The 14,143-nt window shown below is 48.4% G+C and overlaps 1 protein-coding gene across 7 annotated transcripts in view; it reads left to right on the top strand.

The window, feature by feature from the left end:
* Positions 1-14,143, top strand: part of ERG (ETS transcription factor ERG) — a 199,521-nt gene that overhangs the window by 136,871 nt on the left and 48,507 nt on the right. For all 7 annotated transcript variants that reach the window (XM_032631187.1, XM_032631192.1, XM_032631191.1 and 4 more), the window contains one exon: positions 525-742. In XM_032631187.1, coding sequence (XP_032487078.1) covers positions 525-742 — 218 coding nt within the window. The remainder of the gene's footprint in view (positions 1-524; positions 743-14,143) is intronic.

Below are 14,143 nucleotides of genomic sequence, written 5' to 3'. Positions count from 1 at the left end.
AAAATTCGTACCTTTGTCTCTTTGTCCTTTGGTGCCCCATTTCCCCCTCACTCTTCTAAGTAGCTCTTCTTCAAAATCTCCTGGGAATGTGGCAGTTTTGCCAGATGCTTAGGTGTTAGCCGTCACATGTCTTTTTTAATCTTCATGACCATTCTGTACCCTGTCTGCTTGAATTATAGATTGCATTTGTCAAATAATGACACATGCAATTGGATGTCTTCTAAGACCTTTGAAATTCCACTTCCTTGAGTTGAGATTAAAATGGGTATTATCTGCACGGCTGTGGTCAAGGCTGGGATGTTTGGAGACCTGCACAAAAGTTTTTCTAGGTCGGCCAGTTCCAACTCTTACTGTCTCTAGGGGAAAGAAAGCCAGCTTCCTTTTGCTGCTGAAAGGTGGAAATGGATACCATAAAAACGACCTAAAAAGGGGGTCCCAGTTAGAAATGACCGTACAGTTAGCAACTTTTTGAAGCATGACTGTCCCTTGGAACGTCCTGACTGTGTGTTTCTTTGTGTGTCCAGGAAGCGTTATCGGTCGTGAGCGAGGACCAGTCATTGTTTGAGTGCGCATACGGCACGCCGCACCTGGCCAAGACGGACATGACCGCGTCCTCCTCCAGCGACTATGGACAGACATCCAAGATGAGCCCGCGTGTCCCTCAGCAGGACTGGCTGTCTCAACCCCCAGCCAGGGTCACCATCAAGATGGAATGTAACCCTAACCAGGTGAACGGCTCAAGGTAAGGAGACCGCCGGCTCTTGCTCTCCCAGACCTCTGGTTTTCCCACCCCTTGAAAAGGCAAAGTGGAAATTGATCACGCTTCCCCCAAGATGGTTTCAGAAACTCAGGGCATTGAACAGTAACACTGGGCAATGCTGAGAAAATGTGTTCTCCAGTGGTTTGCGTGGAGGATAGAGGTTGTAAAACCAGTAGTACATTTACCGAGAACTCGCTTTGAAGATGAGATGTTCAATTCCATTTCCCAGACGTGAGGGCTTTGTGGGAGGGGGCCTTGCCCACATATGGCAGAATTTGTCTCTGAGGTTTTTATTGCCTGGAAAGTAAAGCTGTCTTCTGTTTTCATGGAGGGAGAGTGTCAGCTAGTGACCAGGCAGTGTAGCATATGTCCAAGCCATATGACATTGCTAATGGACCTACTTCACCTACTTCCTGTGTCCTCCAGCCCCCCGCCCCCCAGCCTTCTCTCCTCTGTCATCTTCTTTGGATGCTTGCTTTTTCTTCTCATCTTTACTTACTTAAAACCAAGCACCAGTGTCACCCATAAGTATTAACTCTCCTGAGTTTGTCACAATAATGCTGCGGTCACCTAGAATGTATTAGTGAATTATCGAATGTATTATCCCTGACACTCAAAAGCATTTCTTTTTCTTTTTCTAAATTTATCTGTTTATTTATTTTTGTCTGCGTTGGGTCTTCGTTGCTGCGCACGGGCTTTTCTCTAGTTGCAGCGAGCAGGGGCTTCTCATTGCGGTGGCTTCTCTTGCTGCGGAGCGCAAGGCTCTAGGCGCGTGGGCTTCAGTAGTTGTGGCACATGGGCTCAGTAGTTGTGGCTCATGGTCTCTAGAGCACAGGCTCAGTAGTTGTGGCGCACGGGCTTAGTTGCTCCATGGCATGTGGGATCTTCCCGGGCCAGGGCTTGAACCCGTGTCCCCGGCATTGGCAGGTGGATTCTTAACCAGTGCGCCACCAGGGAAGCCCACAAAAGCATTTCATTGGATGTAGTTTTGAAGAGTCAGGCTGATTTCAATTATGATATAATACCCCATATATATTCAGAAAGAATTGTATCAAATCTCAAGACAAAGAAAGAATAATTTCATTTAAATTTGTATGATCTGCCCAGAGTCACAAGAGCAGCTCACAATTTTTAGTGCTTTACTATGTATGAAGCCCTTTTACATCTGATGGCCTATCAGGCCTCTGGGCAGCCCTGTGAGGAATGCTTGTCCCCATTTGATGGATGAGGAAACTGAGATTCAGGCATTTTCTGGCTAACCCAAATCAGCACTTAAAGCAACTCAGAATTTGGATTCCAATCAAGGGTGTTTGACTCCACACCCAGTGCATTTTTCCCACTCTGTCGCAGCTATAATAGGCCCTTTTTGCTACGTATATATTTTAATGCGAAATATGTTTTTTATAAGTGTCATGTTTTATAAGTGCTGGAAACCATTGCATCAACTTCTAGTGTGGTGTCCGTGAAGGTGCCAAGTCACAGCCCTCAGAGGGAATGTCAACCATGAGGCTGGACGTGCCAAACAGGGAGATGGGAGGGGCCAGAACTTCCCTGGGCCCTGAGAAGTCAGTTCACTTCTGTGCGTCAAGTTTCTTCTTGAAAGTGGGAACAATAATTCTGATGTTGCCTATTTGCTACAGCACTGGTCCTTTAAAGGGAATTCAAGCCAAGGCAGACCCATCTTAGACCTCATCAAGGGGCTAATTCCTAGATTTCTGAAAGGACCATGGTAGAAAAGGCAATCATAGGGTCCAGGATGCCAGAGTCCCGGCCAGTTCCTCGTTATATGTAAATATGTTACAGGTAGATCCTATCCATCTGATAGAATGGTTCCACTGACCAGTCGCTGTATCTGTTTCTGAGACTTGGAGGCATGCAGGTTAATCCTGTTCTGAAGAAGGTAGCGGTGTTTATATAAAAGGGTAGTTGTGGAGCCAACCCTGTAAACATTGATGGATTCTATTTTTTGATGGAGTCACGTGATCCCAGGCATGCCGGGGCAGTCACGGTGGGAGCATTAAGAGCAAGATGCATTTCTAAAACGTTCTTCTTCCAAGGCTAGTTTCTACCTATGGGAGATACATTAGCACGTGTGTGTGCGCGCGTGCATGTGTGTGTGTGTGTGTGTGTGTGTGTGAGAGAGGGAGACTGTGTGTGCAAGGGAGAGATGATGAGAGGGATAGAGATGGAGATGGAGAGAGTGGAAGATAAATAATTAGAGAGGGAAAGAACGCTTTGGGCAGAGGGCACTGAGATGGTCTCCAGCTGGCAGCTGGCAGAGCGAGCCGTGCCCTGGCCCTTATTTGTGGAGTCTGGCCTAGGGCCAGCTCCAGGAATGCCAATCTGGATTTCGCAAGCCTCAGAAAGGAGACTGAATGAGGAGGTGAGAACAATGTTGCAGAAATGAAACTTTCTCTCCTTCTCGCTGAATTTAAATAGATGAATGGATAAATAAGCAAACAAACAAACAAATAAACGAATAAATAAATAAATAAGAGAGAAGTGTGAATACCGGTTCCGTCAATGCCGGCCTGTGCTTCCCTTCAAGAGCTGATGTCCACCTGCCCTCCTGGCCAAGCCCTGGGGCCGCCTTCCCAGCCCGAGGTGGTCATCACAGGGATTCGCGATGGGTGGGGGGACTTGAGGTGACCCTGAGCCTGGCCTAGGGGCTTCAAGTCCCCAAGAAAGACACAGGCCGCCAGCAAGCTTCTCTCGCATTCCTCGGCCGGCTGACCTTGGAAAGCTTCTTGGCCGTTCGTCTGTCAGGCAGCTAGCTGAGAAGCTGCGGACTCAGGTGAGGGTCTCTTTCCTGGGAAAGGAAATCGTTTTTGGAGAAACTGGACCATTTTCTTGCAAGGGGACGATGGAAGCGTCAGTAGCTTCCACTCTCAGGCCCTCATGGAATCCTAAGATGCTCAGAATGCTCCCCTCAGAGGATGGTTAAAGGCAGTTCCAGCTTTGGGAGCAAACTGGGATGTGTTTCAGTGGCGGCTACCGAGGGAAGTCAGCCTTGTCATGGTCCTTGTCCTCCTCCTGGATGTCCGGTGGTGCTGGCCCAGCAGCCGCTGCCCGGGAGGCGGGCACGGATGCCTGCATTTGCCTGGTAACTTGATGGGAAATGGCAAGCCTGGTGTGGAGCAAGGGGAGAGGGGCACGGTGGTGAGGGGCACGGGGGGAGGAGGATGAGGGGGAGGAGCAGAGGGGGGAGGAGCACGAGGGGAGGAGCAGAGGGGGTGAGGGGCACGGGGGTGAGGGGCGTGGGGGGGAGGAGCAGAAGAGGAGGAGCACGGGGGAGGAGTGTCGGGGGAGGAGCGTGGGGGGAGGAACACGGGGGAGGAGCAGAGGGGGAGGAGCACGGGGGTGAGGGGCACGGGGGTTAGGGGCGTGGGGGGAGGAGTGTGGGGGAGGAGCACAGCTTGTGGAACTGAGCTATGATGCAGATGTCAGCTGGTCACCAAGTGCCCTCCTTCCCCTCACCGTGGAATGTTCTGGGGAAACAGGAGGCAGACATATATTGATCCTCTTTGTAGAAGAGTCTTTTGCCCGTCTTTTCCGAGCTCCGTGTGCTGGATCCAGCTCAGTGGGGCTGGTCTGGTGTGTCCGTCAGGGTTCTCCAGAGAAACAAAACCAGTGGAATGCACAATGAAGAGGTTTGCTGTAAGGAACTGGCTCACACAGTTGTGGAGGCTGTCAAGTCTGAGATCTGTAGGGTGTACCAGCAGGCTGGAAACTCAAGCAGGAGTAGGTGCAACAGTCTTTTTTTGTTTTTTCAAATTTATTTTATTTTTTTGTACAGCAGGTTCTTATGAGTTATTATTTTATACATATTAGTGTATACACGTCAATCCCAGTCTCCCAATTCATCCCATCCCTCCCCCGGCCGCTTTCCCCCCTTGGTGTCCATACGTTTGTTCTCTACGTCTGTGTCTCTGTTTCAGATGCAACAGTCTTGAGGCAGAATTCCTTCTTCCTTAGGGGAAGCTCAGGTTCTGTTCTTTAGACCTTCAATTGATGAGATGAGGCCCACCCACATTATCAAGGATAATCACCTTTATTTAAAATCAATGGTTGGTAGATGTTAACCGCATCTATGAAATACCTTCAGACCAACACCTCGATTGGCATGGGATTAAGTCACTGAGTGCAATGGCCTGGCCAGGTGGACACAGGACACCGACCACACCTGGTGCTTCTGGCCCCTTGGCTGGTCAGTGGTTAGTGGGGCCATTCCTTTCAGATTTGCAAATCAGCATTTCCTGAGGTAGCCAGTTCCCTGTCCCTGAAGGGGCTCAGCCTGGCTGGATGGGAAGTGTTGGGGGCTGTCGCACATCAGATTGATGGTCACCAGGACCGGCCTTCAGGCTGTGATCTTGTGGAATTTTGCAAGTGGGTGGTGAGTCTGCTCTTCAGAGCATAACGGGCTGCCCGAAGGGGCATGGAGGAAGGAAAAACTCAAAATTCATCAGTGGACCTAAGGCCCATTTCATCTCGAGGATTGGAAGAGGCCGGCAGACAGGGCTGCCCAGGATCAGATCCGCAGACTTTGCCAGCTTGCGGCGTGATCTTCACACGTGTCAGCTCCAGTTCCATAAAAGGGAACGTGGACCTGCATTGACTCTGCTTTCATTCTAGAGACCTTGAATGGGCACCTGGCTGTACCAGCTCTGCCCAAAGTGTCAGGGGGCAGAGACCCAGGTCATGGAGACAGGGATTCTCCCTGGAGGGGCTCGCGGCAGAGACACTGCAGAGGTGAGTGTGGTTGAGCACCAGGGACCAGGATGCAGCTCGTAAATGTGCCGCCTCCCTGCATCTTTCCAGAGATGCTGGCTGCCTCACCCACCACCTGGAAGCCCCAGGCCAGGGGTGCTGGGAGTTAGGGACCGCAGCAGGAAAGGAAGTGCATCTCCTGGCCCCCAGCCCAGTAGCTCCGTCTCATTGTCCTTGCTCTGAGCTTTTGTGTGGTGGGCTTCCGTACAGTACACTTGCCTCTTGAAGTCAAGTTCAGGGGGAGTTTACGTAAGTCAAAAATCGGACTTTGGCTGGAACGGGCAGGCTGTTACCTTTGTGGCCCCTTGGTGCTCTTTTGAAAACACCCCCCACCCTGGGGGGAGAGCCCCCTGTACAGCCTGGGCGTTGCCAGAACATGACCTAGCTCCTTCCGCATAAGATATGGTCCCTGGGAATGGTCCTGTCTGTCCCTATCGACTCATTACCCTTGGAAGAAAAGGCCAAGGCTTGGAGGAGGGAGGAACTGAATTTCCCAAGCAAGTGATGGAATTCTGCAAAACCTTAGCCCCAATGCGCACACAAGCTCCTGAAATGAAATACGAGTGGTGAAATGAGATCTACTGCCATTATAACAGAGCTCTATAAAAAATAATGAAAGGAAAACAGGAGAGAAAGGAACCATGCCTTGTGAGCCAACAGGGATGTAATTGTGGGTTTGGCTTGGCGGCTGCCGTATCAGAGGACATGATTCTTGCAGACACTCATCCAATTGCACGTTGTGTAGACACAAGACATCATTTCTCAGCTTCGGTGGTCCCCGACACCCTGCCTTTCCCCTTTCTTCACTCCAGCCTCACACACAAGAAAACCCCAAGTGTTCACACAATGGAGACGTGTCAGTGCAGCCCAGCTGGAACAGCTGTTCACAGAGGGCCCTGCTGGGGCTTCAGAACTGCCTGGCCTCCAGCGAGCCCCCTGCTGATGGCCTTAATTCTATGTGAGGTTCCTAAGGCTCAAGCCACTGTAGACTGGCAAGATAGACCAAGAAACACACACACGCACACACACATGCACACGCACACTTACTCACATACGGTCCACAAGAAAATTGTCTTCCATCACAAGCGGGCAGTATGGTGTGCAAGCCTTTACTCTCTCTCAGCATCCCTGTCTCGGAGATTCAGTCGACTCTCAGGCGGGTGGAATTGTGCATCCTTCATCCTTCCACAGGCAGTAAAAACTCCTGGTGGCCCAGCAGGAAGTCGCGGCAATTCCGTGCTGCCCACCTGGAGGCTCACTGCAGCTGGAATTGAATGACTCTGTGTGCCACACTACGAGTCCTGCTCTTAGCCCAGTACCCAAGCCACCTGGAGTCGTTAATCTATTGTTGGAGTCTGTTGGGTGAGAGGTCCCCTGGTGCGCCGATTTTCAAAGTAGGGCCCTGAGATCCGCTGCTTCAGCACCATCTGGGAGCTTGTTAGAGATTCAGATTCTCAGGCCCTGCCCAGACCTGCTGAGTCCAAAGCTCTGGGGGTGGGACCCAGCACTCCTGCTTTAACAAGCTCCCCCGCCCCTACCCCGGGATTCTGACCCTCACTGGTCTGAGAAACACAGTCCCGTTGCAGCATCCAGTGAGAGAAAAAAATGAGAATCCCCGGAGCTGGATAAAGGTGGCCTATAGAGTGGATAATCTGGGAGAACAAAGTGCAGAGGAGGGCTTGCTCTCAGGAAGTCTGTCTGCCTAGGTGGACGGCCACCCTGCTCGCCTCTCACTGCAGTGGCTTTTGTCTGGCTGAGCCTGTGAGGTGAGAGATTGGGCCTCGCCTCTCTCTCTTGTCTGGGAAGGAGATTCACTGTGTGCTGTGAAGAACTCCAGCCTAGGATCAGATGACAGGATGCTTTTGATGTAATATTTAAAAAGCATGTGGTCTGGAGTGTGATGAAGATGACAGAAAAGGGGGCTACCTGATTGGTCCATCTTGGTGTCAGACGTCCTGGTTACGCACGGAGTCATTCATTCGTCCAGCAAGTATGTACTGAGCACCTATTATGTGCAGTCACTGTTTTAGGTACTTGACATACAGTGGTAAAACATACACAAAAATATTGCCTCTCTAAGTTCACTTTCTAACGGGAAAGGCAGCCAGTGAACCAGATAGCTAATTAAAGGCTAACAGGTTAGATTGTGGTAAGTGCTAAGGAAAAAAGAAAACTAAAGCAGGGCAGGGGGTGGCAGTTCTGGAAAGGGCAGCCTGAAAAGATCACCTCTGAGAACGTGACATTTGAGTAAAGCCCCAAAGTCAGTGAGGGAGAAGGTCCCATGGTTACCCAGTAGGAGAATATTCCAGGCAAAGGGAGTGGTGAGTGCAGAGACCCTGAGGTCAGCCTGAAGTGTTGGAGGACAGTTGTGGCTAATGTTCAGTGACCAAGGGGAAGAGTGATAGAAGATGAGGTTGAGTGAGCGTGAGGCCAGTGAGGGGCTTTGATCTTCACTCTGAGCGAGCTAGACCGCTGGGGGCTGTAAGCAAAGGAGGGACGTGATGTCACTCAGATTTAGCAGGATCTCCCTGGCTCCTGTGTTGAAGCCGAGAACGCTAGGAGGCCCTTCAGGAGTTAGGGTAAGAGATGGTGAGGCCTGCGTGAGGGTGGGGAAAGTGATTGCATTCTGGACATATTTGGAAGGTAGAACTGTAGTGTTTTGCTGATGGGTATGGCGTGAGGAAGAGGGAAGTGAGGCTGAGCCCCAGGTTTGGGGGGTGTACCCCAAATGAGGGGTGGACAAACCACAACTGGAATCCTCCTGAGAATCGAGCCTAAGCCCCTCTAAGTATCTGCCCAGACACAGGGGACTTGCACTTACCTCTAATAAGCACCAGGCAAAATAGGACGAGCTCTGGACTCCTTGCCTGAGTTCAGGGGATCTTACTCATTAAACCAGTGGTTCGCAGACGCCATGGCTGCGCCCCCCAGGGAGCCATTTGGCAGTGTCTGCAGACAGTTTTGTTTTTTTTTTTGCGGTACGCAGGCCTCTCACTGTTGTGGCCTCTCCCGTTGCGGAGCACAGGCTCCGGACGCGCAGGCCCAGCGGCCATGGCTCACGGGCCCAGCCGCTCTGCGGCATGTGGGATCTTCCTGGACCGGGGCACGAACCCGTGTCCCCTGCATCGGCAGGCGGACTCTCAACCACTGCGCCACCAGGGGAGCCCTGAAGACAGCTTTGACTGTCACACCTGTGAGGCGTTCCTGGCATCTAGTGAGTTGAGGCTAGAGGTGCCACTCAGCGGCCTACAACACACAGGACAGCATCTGCCCCCCAAAAGAATCATCTAGCCCCAAAGGTCTGTAGTCTCGAAGTGGTGAACTCTGCGCTAAACCATTTATTTGGTGTTTACTCTTCATCATAGCCTGTGTTTGCTCTGAAGATGAATTAAGAGAAGCTTACGGTCCATCAAAGGTGAAAAAGATTCCGTGAGGTCGCATGACAAGTACAAACAAGTTCAGGGGGATGCTCTGGGCCTGGCCATAGCAGGGATGAGAGTATGACTCAGTTTCTCCAGGCAGGAAAGACTCCCAGAGGAGTGATATTAATATTTCTATAACGCACTGTGATTTATTAATAGATTTTAGGATACAACATATCATCCAATTTCCTCATTAAATCTATGAGATGGCATTAAGATTATACCCACTTTACGCATGGAGACCATTGAGTCTCCATAACTTAAGTCCGCCTGCCATGGGCCATGTGACCCCAGGCCTGTGCTCCTCTTCCTCCCTCAGGGCTGCTTCCTTTAGCCAGGCATCACCTCTGTGTTGGCAGGGACGGTGGAGTTTCTCCAGGTGATGGATGAGCAATATGTCCGATTTTTTGTTTTCTGAGAGGCATTAAATCCAAACACCAACCATATTTTGATTTCTTGTATTTATTACACAGTTAAAAAATTTACTTTCCTCTCATTTTACTTTATTATAACAGATCAATTAAACTGCACTCATCTTTACATTCCCTTCATGAGGTGATTCCAAACAGAACCACATTTAACAAATAATCAGCGTGATGGGAGACCTATGGTCTGAGCCCAGTGGTGGCTCTCAGTAAATACTCATTGGGCTGAAATTAAAAATAAAAAATTCTCAGTTTTAGCATAGTGACTATTCCAGTTCCCTGTGTGTAATTGTGTTGGAATAGGTGCTTTGCCCAGTTCCTGCGTACAGAGCAACATCTTGGCTGAAGGTCTTTTAACATCAGTTTTCTCATTTTACTTGGAATACTCAATATTTGACATTTGAAAGCGGCTCCCTGGGACTGGTCTCCCTCATGCCTTTCTACTTTGATGCATTGAGATTTGACTTCATGTATATTTTCTTACATTTTCTAGAAGACTTTATGTCTTCTTTTAGGACAGTGAAATTTGCAGCTATAATCACATTTGTTCCTTTCTGACTTAAGGTTCTGAATCTGACTGGCATAAAAGATGTTTCCTAGTTAAGCTTGGCCACCTTCCAAACCTTCCAAGCTGTGGGCGGCTCAGTGTTGGAGACTGGAAAACTAGTGGTTTTCCCAACTGTGCTAGTGAGGTCGGGTAGTAATAGTTTGTCCTACTTGTAAGGGGCCTTGAGTCTTTACAGACATCAGTTCATTGGGCTGCAGGGCTGAGACATGGATTGAAAGGGCCTCAGTCGGGGAAGATTTAGTGAGAGAGTCAAGTTCTCTGGGGCTGCCTCTCTGTCTGGAGCAGATTTTTTCTCATCCCCCTTCCTTAGTAGCACTCACGAGCATCTTTGCCATTTCTTGGGGTGTCAAATGGATGGACACCATTTTGGAGAACAGCCTAAGAGCCGTGCTCTTCCTTATGATGTAAGTGAATCCCATCGGGTCACTGTGGATATTGACATTGGGACAAGGACTGTTTGGCATTTTCTATCCTGAAAGGAAAATCGTCTTGGTTAACCAGAATTTACATAGCCTTTTAGGAAAATAAAACCCTGAAAGCACCATAATGGCTATCGGGCTTAATTCTTTCCTCTCTGAAAAATGAAAGTGTTTTGAGAAAAGAACACACACACGCACACAAGATAGAAAAGGTGCCACATCTTTGTCAGGTAACTATTTGTAGACATCTTATTCTACAGAATACTTTATTCTGAAGGATGAATCCCCAACGGATGCATTTCCTCCTCAGTTTTCAAGATCTAAATGTGCTGTGATCTTGCTGATACCATTTTCGGCTGTTCAGAGAAATATACACTTAAACCATGAAACTTTCTCAGGAAAACTTCAAACCCCTTTTGGGGACAAAGAACTAACTGTTGGTGGTGACTTTTTAAATTAATTTCGTCTTCAACTGCTTAGGAGAAGGGAGAAGGGAGAAGGGAACAGGCCTGGTGGGAAGAGGCTGAAATTCCAGGTGTAAGAGAGAATATTTAGTAAGGGTAAAAATAACACACAGCTGTGAAGATAAACATCTCCAGTTTCAGTTGGAGCCCAGAGTGCTCCGTGAATCACTGCCCAGCTCCACCCCACTGCTCAGGCCATGGGCTCTGAAGCAGCTTTTCCACTGCCTCTGATTCAGAAATAAACCAGACCTACAAATTACCCCAGTGCTTTCCAGACAATCCCCTCCTTGTCTGGGGTCCTAAAAATACCTTTTGTGGTGACTACCTCCATTCATGGCGTGAAACTTGATTAGGAGTTGGTTCGGTCGATTAGGACTAAGTATGTGCTTTTAGGATTCTTAGGAAGAAAACCACCTGAGGGGGGATTGATTCCTATTCAGGTTTAAGGCAGACTTGGGATGCGTGCCCTGGCTAGCATCCTTAGGACCCTCTCGTGGAACTGAACTCTTTGGACTGTCAGGGTAGAGCTGCCAAAGAAAGCCTCTGTAGTCTAGCTTCATCATCAAGTTCTTACCATGAAGTCACCTAATAAGCTAAAAAGCACATTTGGGAAGATAGTGCCATTCTAATAAACTGTCATGAGCCGAAGACTGCACGGGAGTAAACATTCGCTTGCTCCTCCACAAAAGGGTTGGATGGGATGTGGACTGTGGTCTTCCAGGGCAGAATATGTGGGGCTGGGGAGAGAGACTTCACCCACCCAAAGGCAGGCACCACGAGAACAGGGACACTGCTGGGTCCCCGGCACCTGGGACAGTACGTGGCGTACACTCGCTCTGTAAGTGTTTGTCACACAGATGAATGGATAAAGAAGATGGGGTACATATGTATGATGGAATGTTACTCAGCCATAAGAAAGAATGAAATAATGCCATTTGCAGCAATACGGATGGACCTGGAGCTTCTCATACTGAGTGAAGTAAGTCAGAGAAAGACAGATAGCATATGATGTTGCTTATATGTGGAATCTTTTTAAAAAAAATGGTACAAAGGAACTTATTTATAATGCAAAACAGAAATAGACCCACAGACATAGAAAACAAACTTACGGTTACCAAAGGGGAAAGGGAGGGGAGGGATGAATTAGGAGTTTGAGATTAACATATACACGCTACTATATATAAAATAGATAAACAACCAGGACCTACTGTACAGCACAGGGAACTGTACTCAATATTCTGTAATAACCTAAAAGGGAAAACAATCTGAAAAAGAACGTGTGTGTGTGTGTGTGTGTGTGTGTGTGTGTGTGTATAAAATGCATACCTGAATCACTTTGCTGTACACCTGAAACTTACACAACATTGTAAATCAACAATACTTTAATAATTTTTTTAAATGAATGAGTTGAGGAGGCCCAGGGCCAGATGGCCGAGGACAGTCTAGGGAGCGTGGATTTGTCGGAAGGCTCTATGGGCCGAGGAAGGGCTTGGGTTGCACGTGGCCAGCATGGACTTGTCTTTGTGGAAGATGACTCTGGTAGCAGGAAAGCAGACTCTCTGGAAGTAAAGCTCAAGAATACTCCACCTTCTAATTTATCCCTCTCCCCCTCTTTTGCCTTTGGTAACCATAAGTTTGTTGTCTACATCTGTGACTCTATTTCTGTTTTGAAACTAAGTTCATTTGTACCATTTATTTTAGATTCCACATATAAGCGATATCACATGATATTTGTCTTTTCTCTGTCTGAATTAGTTCACATATACACACTACTATATATAAAATAGGTAATTAATAAGGACCTACTGTATAGCACAGGGAGCTCTACTCAATATTCTGTAATAACCTATATGGGAAAAGAATCTAAAAAGAGTGGATATATGCATATGCGTAACTGAATCACTTTGCTGTACACCCGAAACTAACACAACATTGTAAATTAACTATACTCCAATAAAAGTTTTTTTTTAAAAAATATGCATTTCAGGGCTTCCCTGGTGGCACAGTGGTTGAGAGTCCGCCTGCCGATGCAGGGGACACGGGTTCGTGCCCCGGTCTGGGAAGATCCCACATGCCGCGGAGCAGCTGGGCCCGTGAGCCATGGCCGCTGAGCCTGCATGTCCGGAGCCTATGCTCCACAACGGGAGAGGCCACAACAGTGAGAGGCCCATGTACCACAAAAAAAAAAAAAAATGCATTTCAAATGTGAAAAAAAAAATGACTCCACCAGCATGTGGTGGAGAACAAGGCAGGGGAAAGCCGTCTCCAAGTGCAAGAGGAATTCAGGAACAGGAAGGAGGATGGGGTTTGAAGAATGGGTAGATTTTCGAGAGGACCGGCGGGTTTGCCTTCACCCACCAGGAGAAGTTATATCAGTTTTGCCCAAATTCGATTTTGACTTGCCTTGGGCTTTCTCTCAGGCCTGAGCGCCTCCACTAACTGTTGTGAAGTGAGGGTGGATCACAGATTTAAGGTGGCTGGTGAGCTCGGCCCTGTCACTTGGGGCTGCATTCAGTGACATGTTTGGATAAATGAGGTCCATTCACACTCAGCTCAGGGCACAGCGCATCCTTGTCAAGCTAACGTTCGCATCTATGCCATTTCACTGCGGGCTGTTTCTGTGATGGAATCTGCCCTGCTGTAAGTAGACTCTGATGTGAGAAAACCAATGTCAGATGTCAAGTTTATTTGTTTTTCAAAAACCAAAGCCCTAATTTTAATGTCTTGGTACATTTTTATAGGCACATTACCCCTTTTCAAAGAATAGGATTATGGCTGGGGTCCACTTAATCTTAAAAAAATTAGATGGACTACTTTCTCAGTGGTCCATCTTCCGTCCTGGTTCTCAGTTCTGTCTTCTTAGACCCACGATCTGAGTCACAGGCATTCCCACTCTCCTCTCTGAGCACAGACACTTCTTGTCTGATTTCCTCACACTCATGAATGTTCACCCATCATCTCTGCAGAGCTTGCACCCTGCTGAGCACCTCAAGGAAGGTTTGGGGAGGGATATATGATGTTCAACTGTAAATCGAGGTGGCCACCTTTTTCTTAAACCAGACTTATCAAAATTCGTATGCATGTCCAAATAAACATTGCCGCCTTTAGCTACTCCCAGGAGGCTCTGCCTTTGTCTGCACAGGGCTGGCCCTACTCATCTCACATCTGCCGCCCTATCCATGACTGTCTTCAGGGCCACTCCTAGGATGTTCTTCAGAAAATACCCAATAGTGATGACCTTGAGTCTTCTGAGGGTCCATCCCATTATGTGTTATGTCTGTGAAAGAGACCATTGGTGTGGAGTTACCAGGGGAGGTC

Source organism: Phocoena sinus, chromosome 4 (assembly GCF_008692025.1).
Source record: "Phocoena sinus isolate mPhoSin1 chromosome 4, mPhoSin1.pri, whole genome shotgun sequence".
NCBI classification, from domain to species: domain Eukaryota; kingdom Metazoa; phylum Chordata; class Mammalia; order Artiodactyla; family Phocoenidae; genus Phocoena; species Phocoena sinus.
This window is presented reverse-complemented; position numbering and strand designations above follow the sequence as displayed.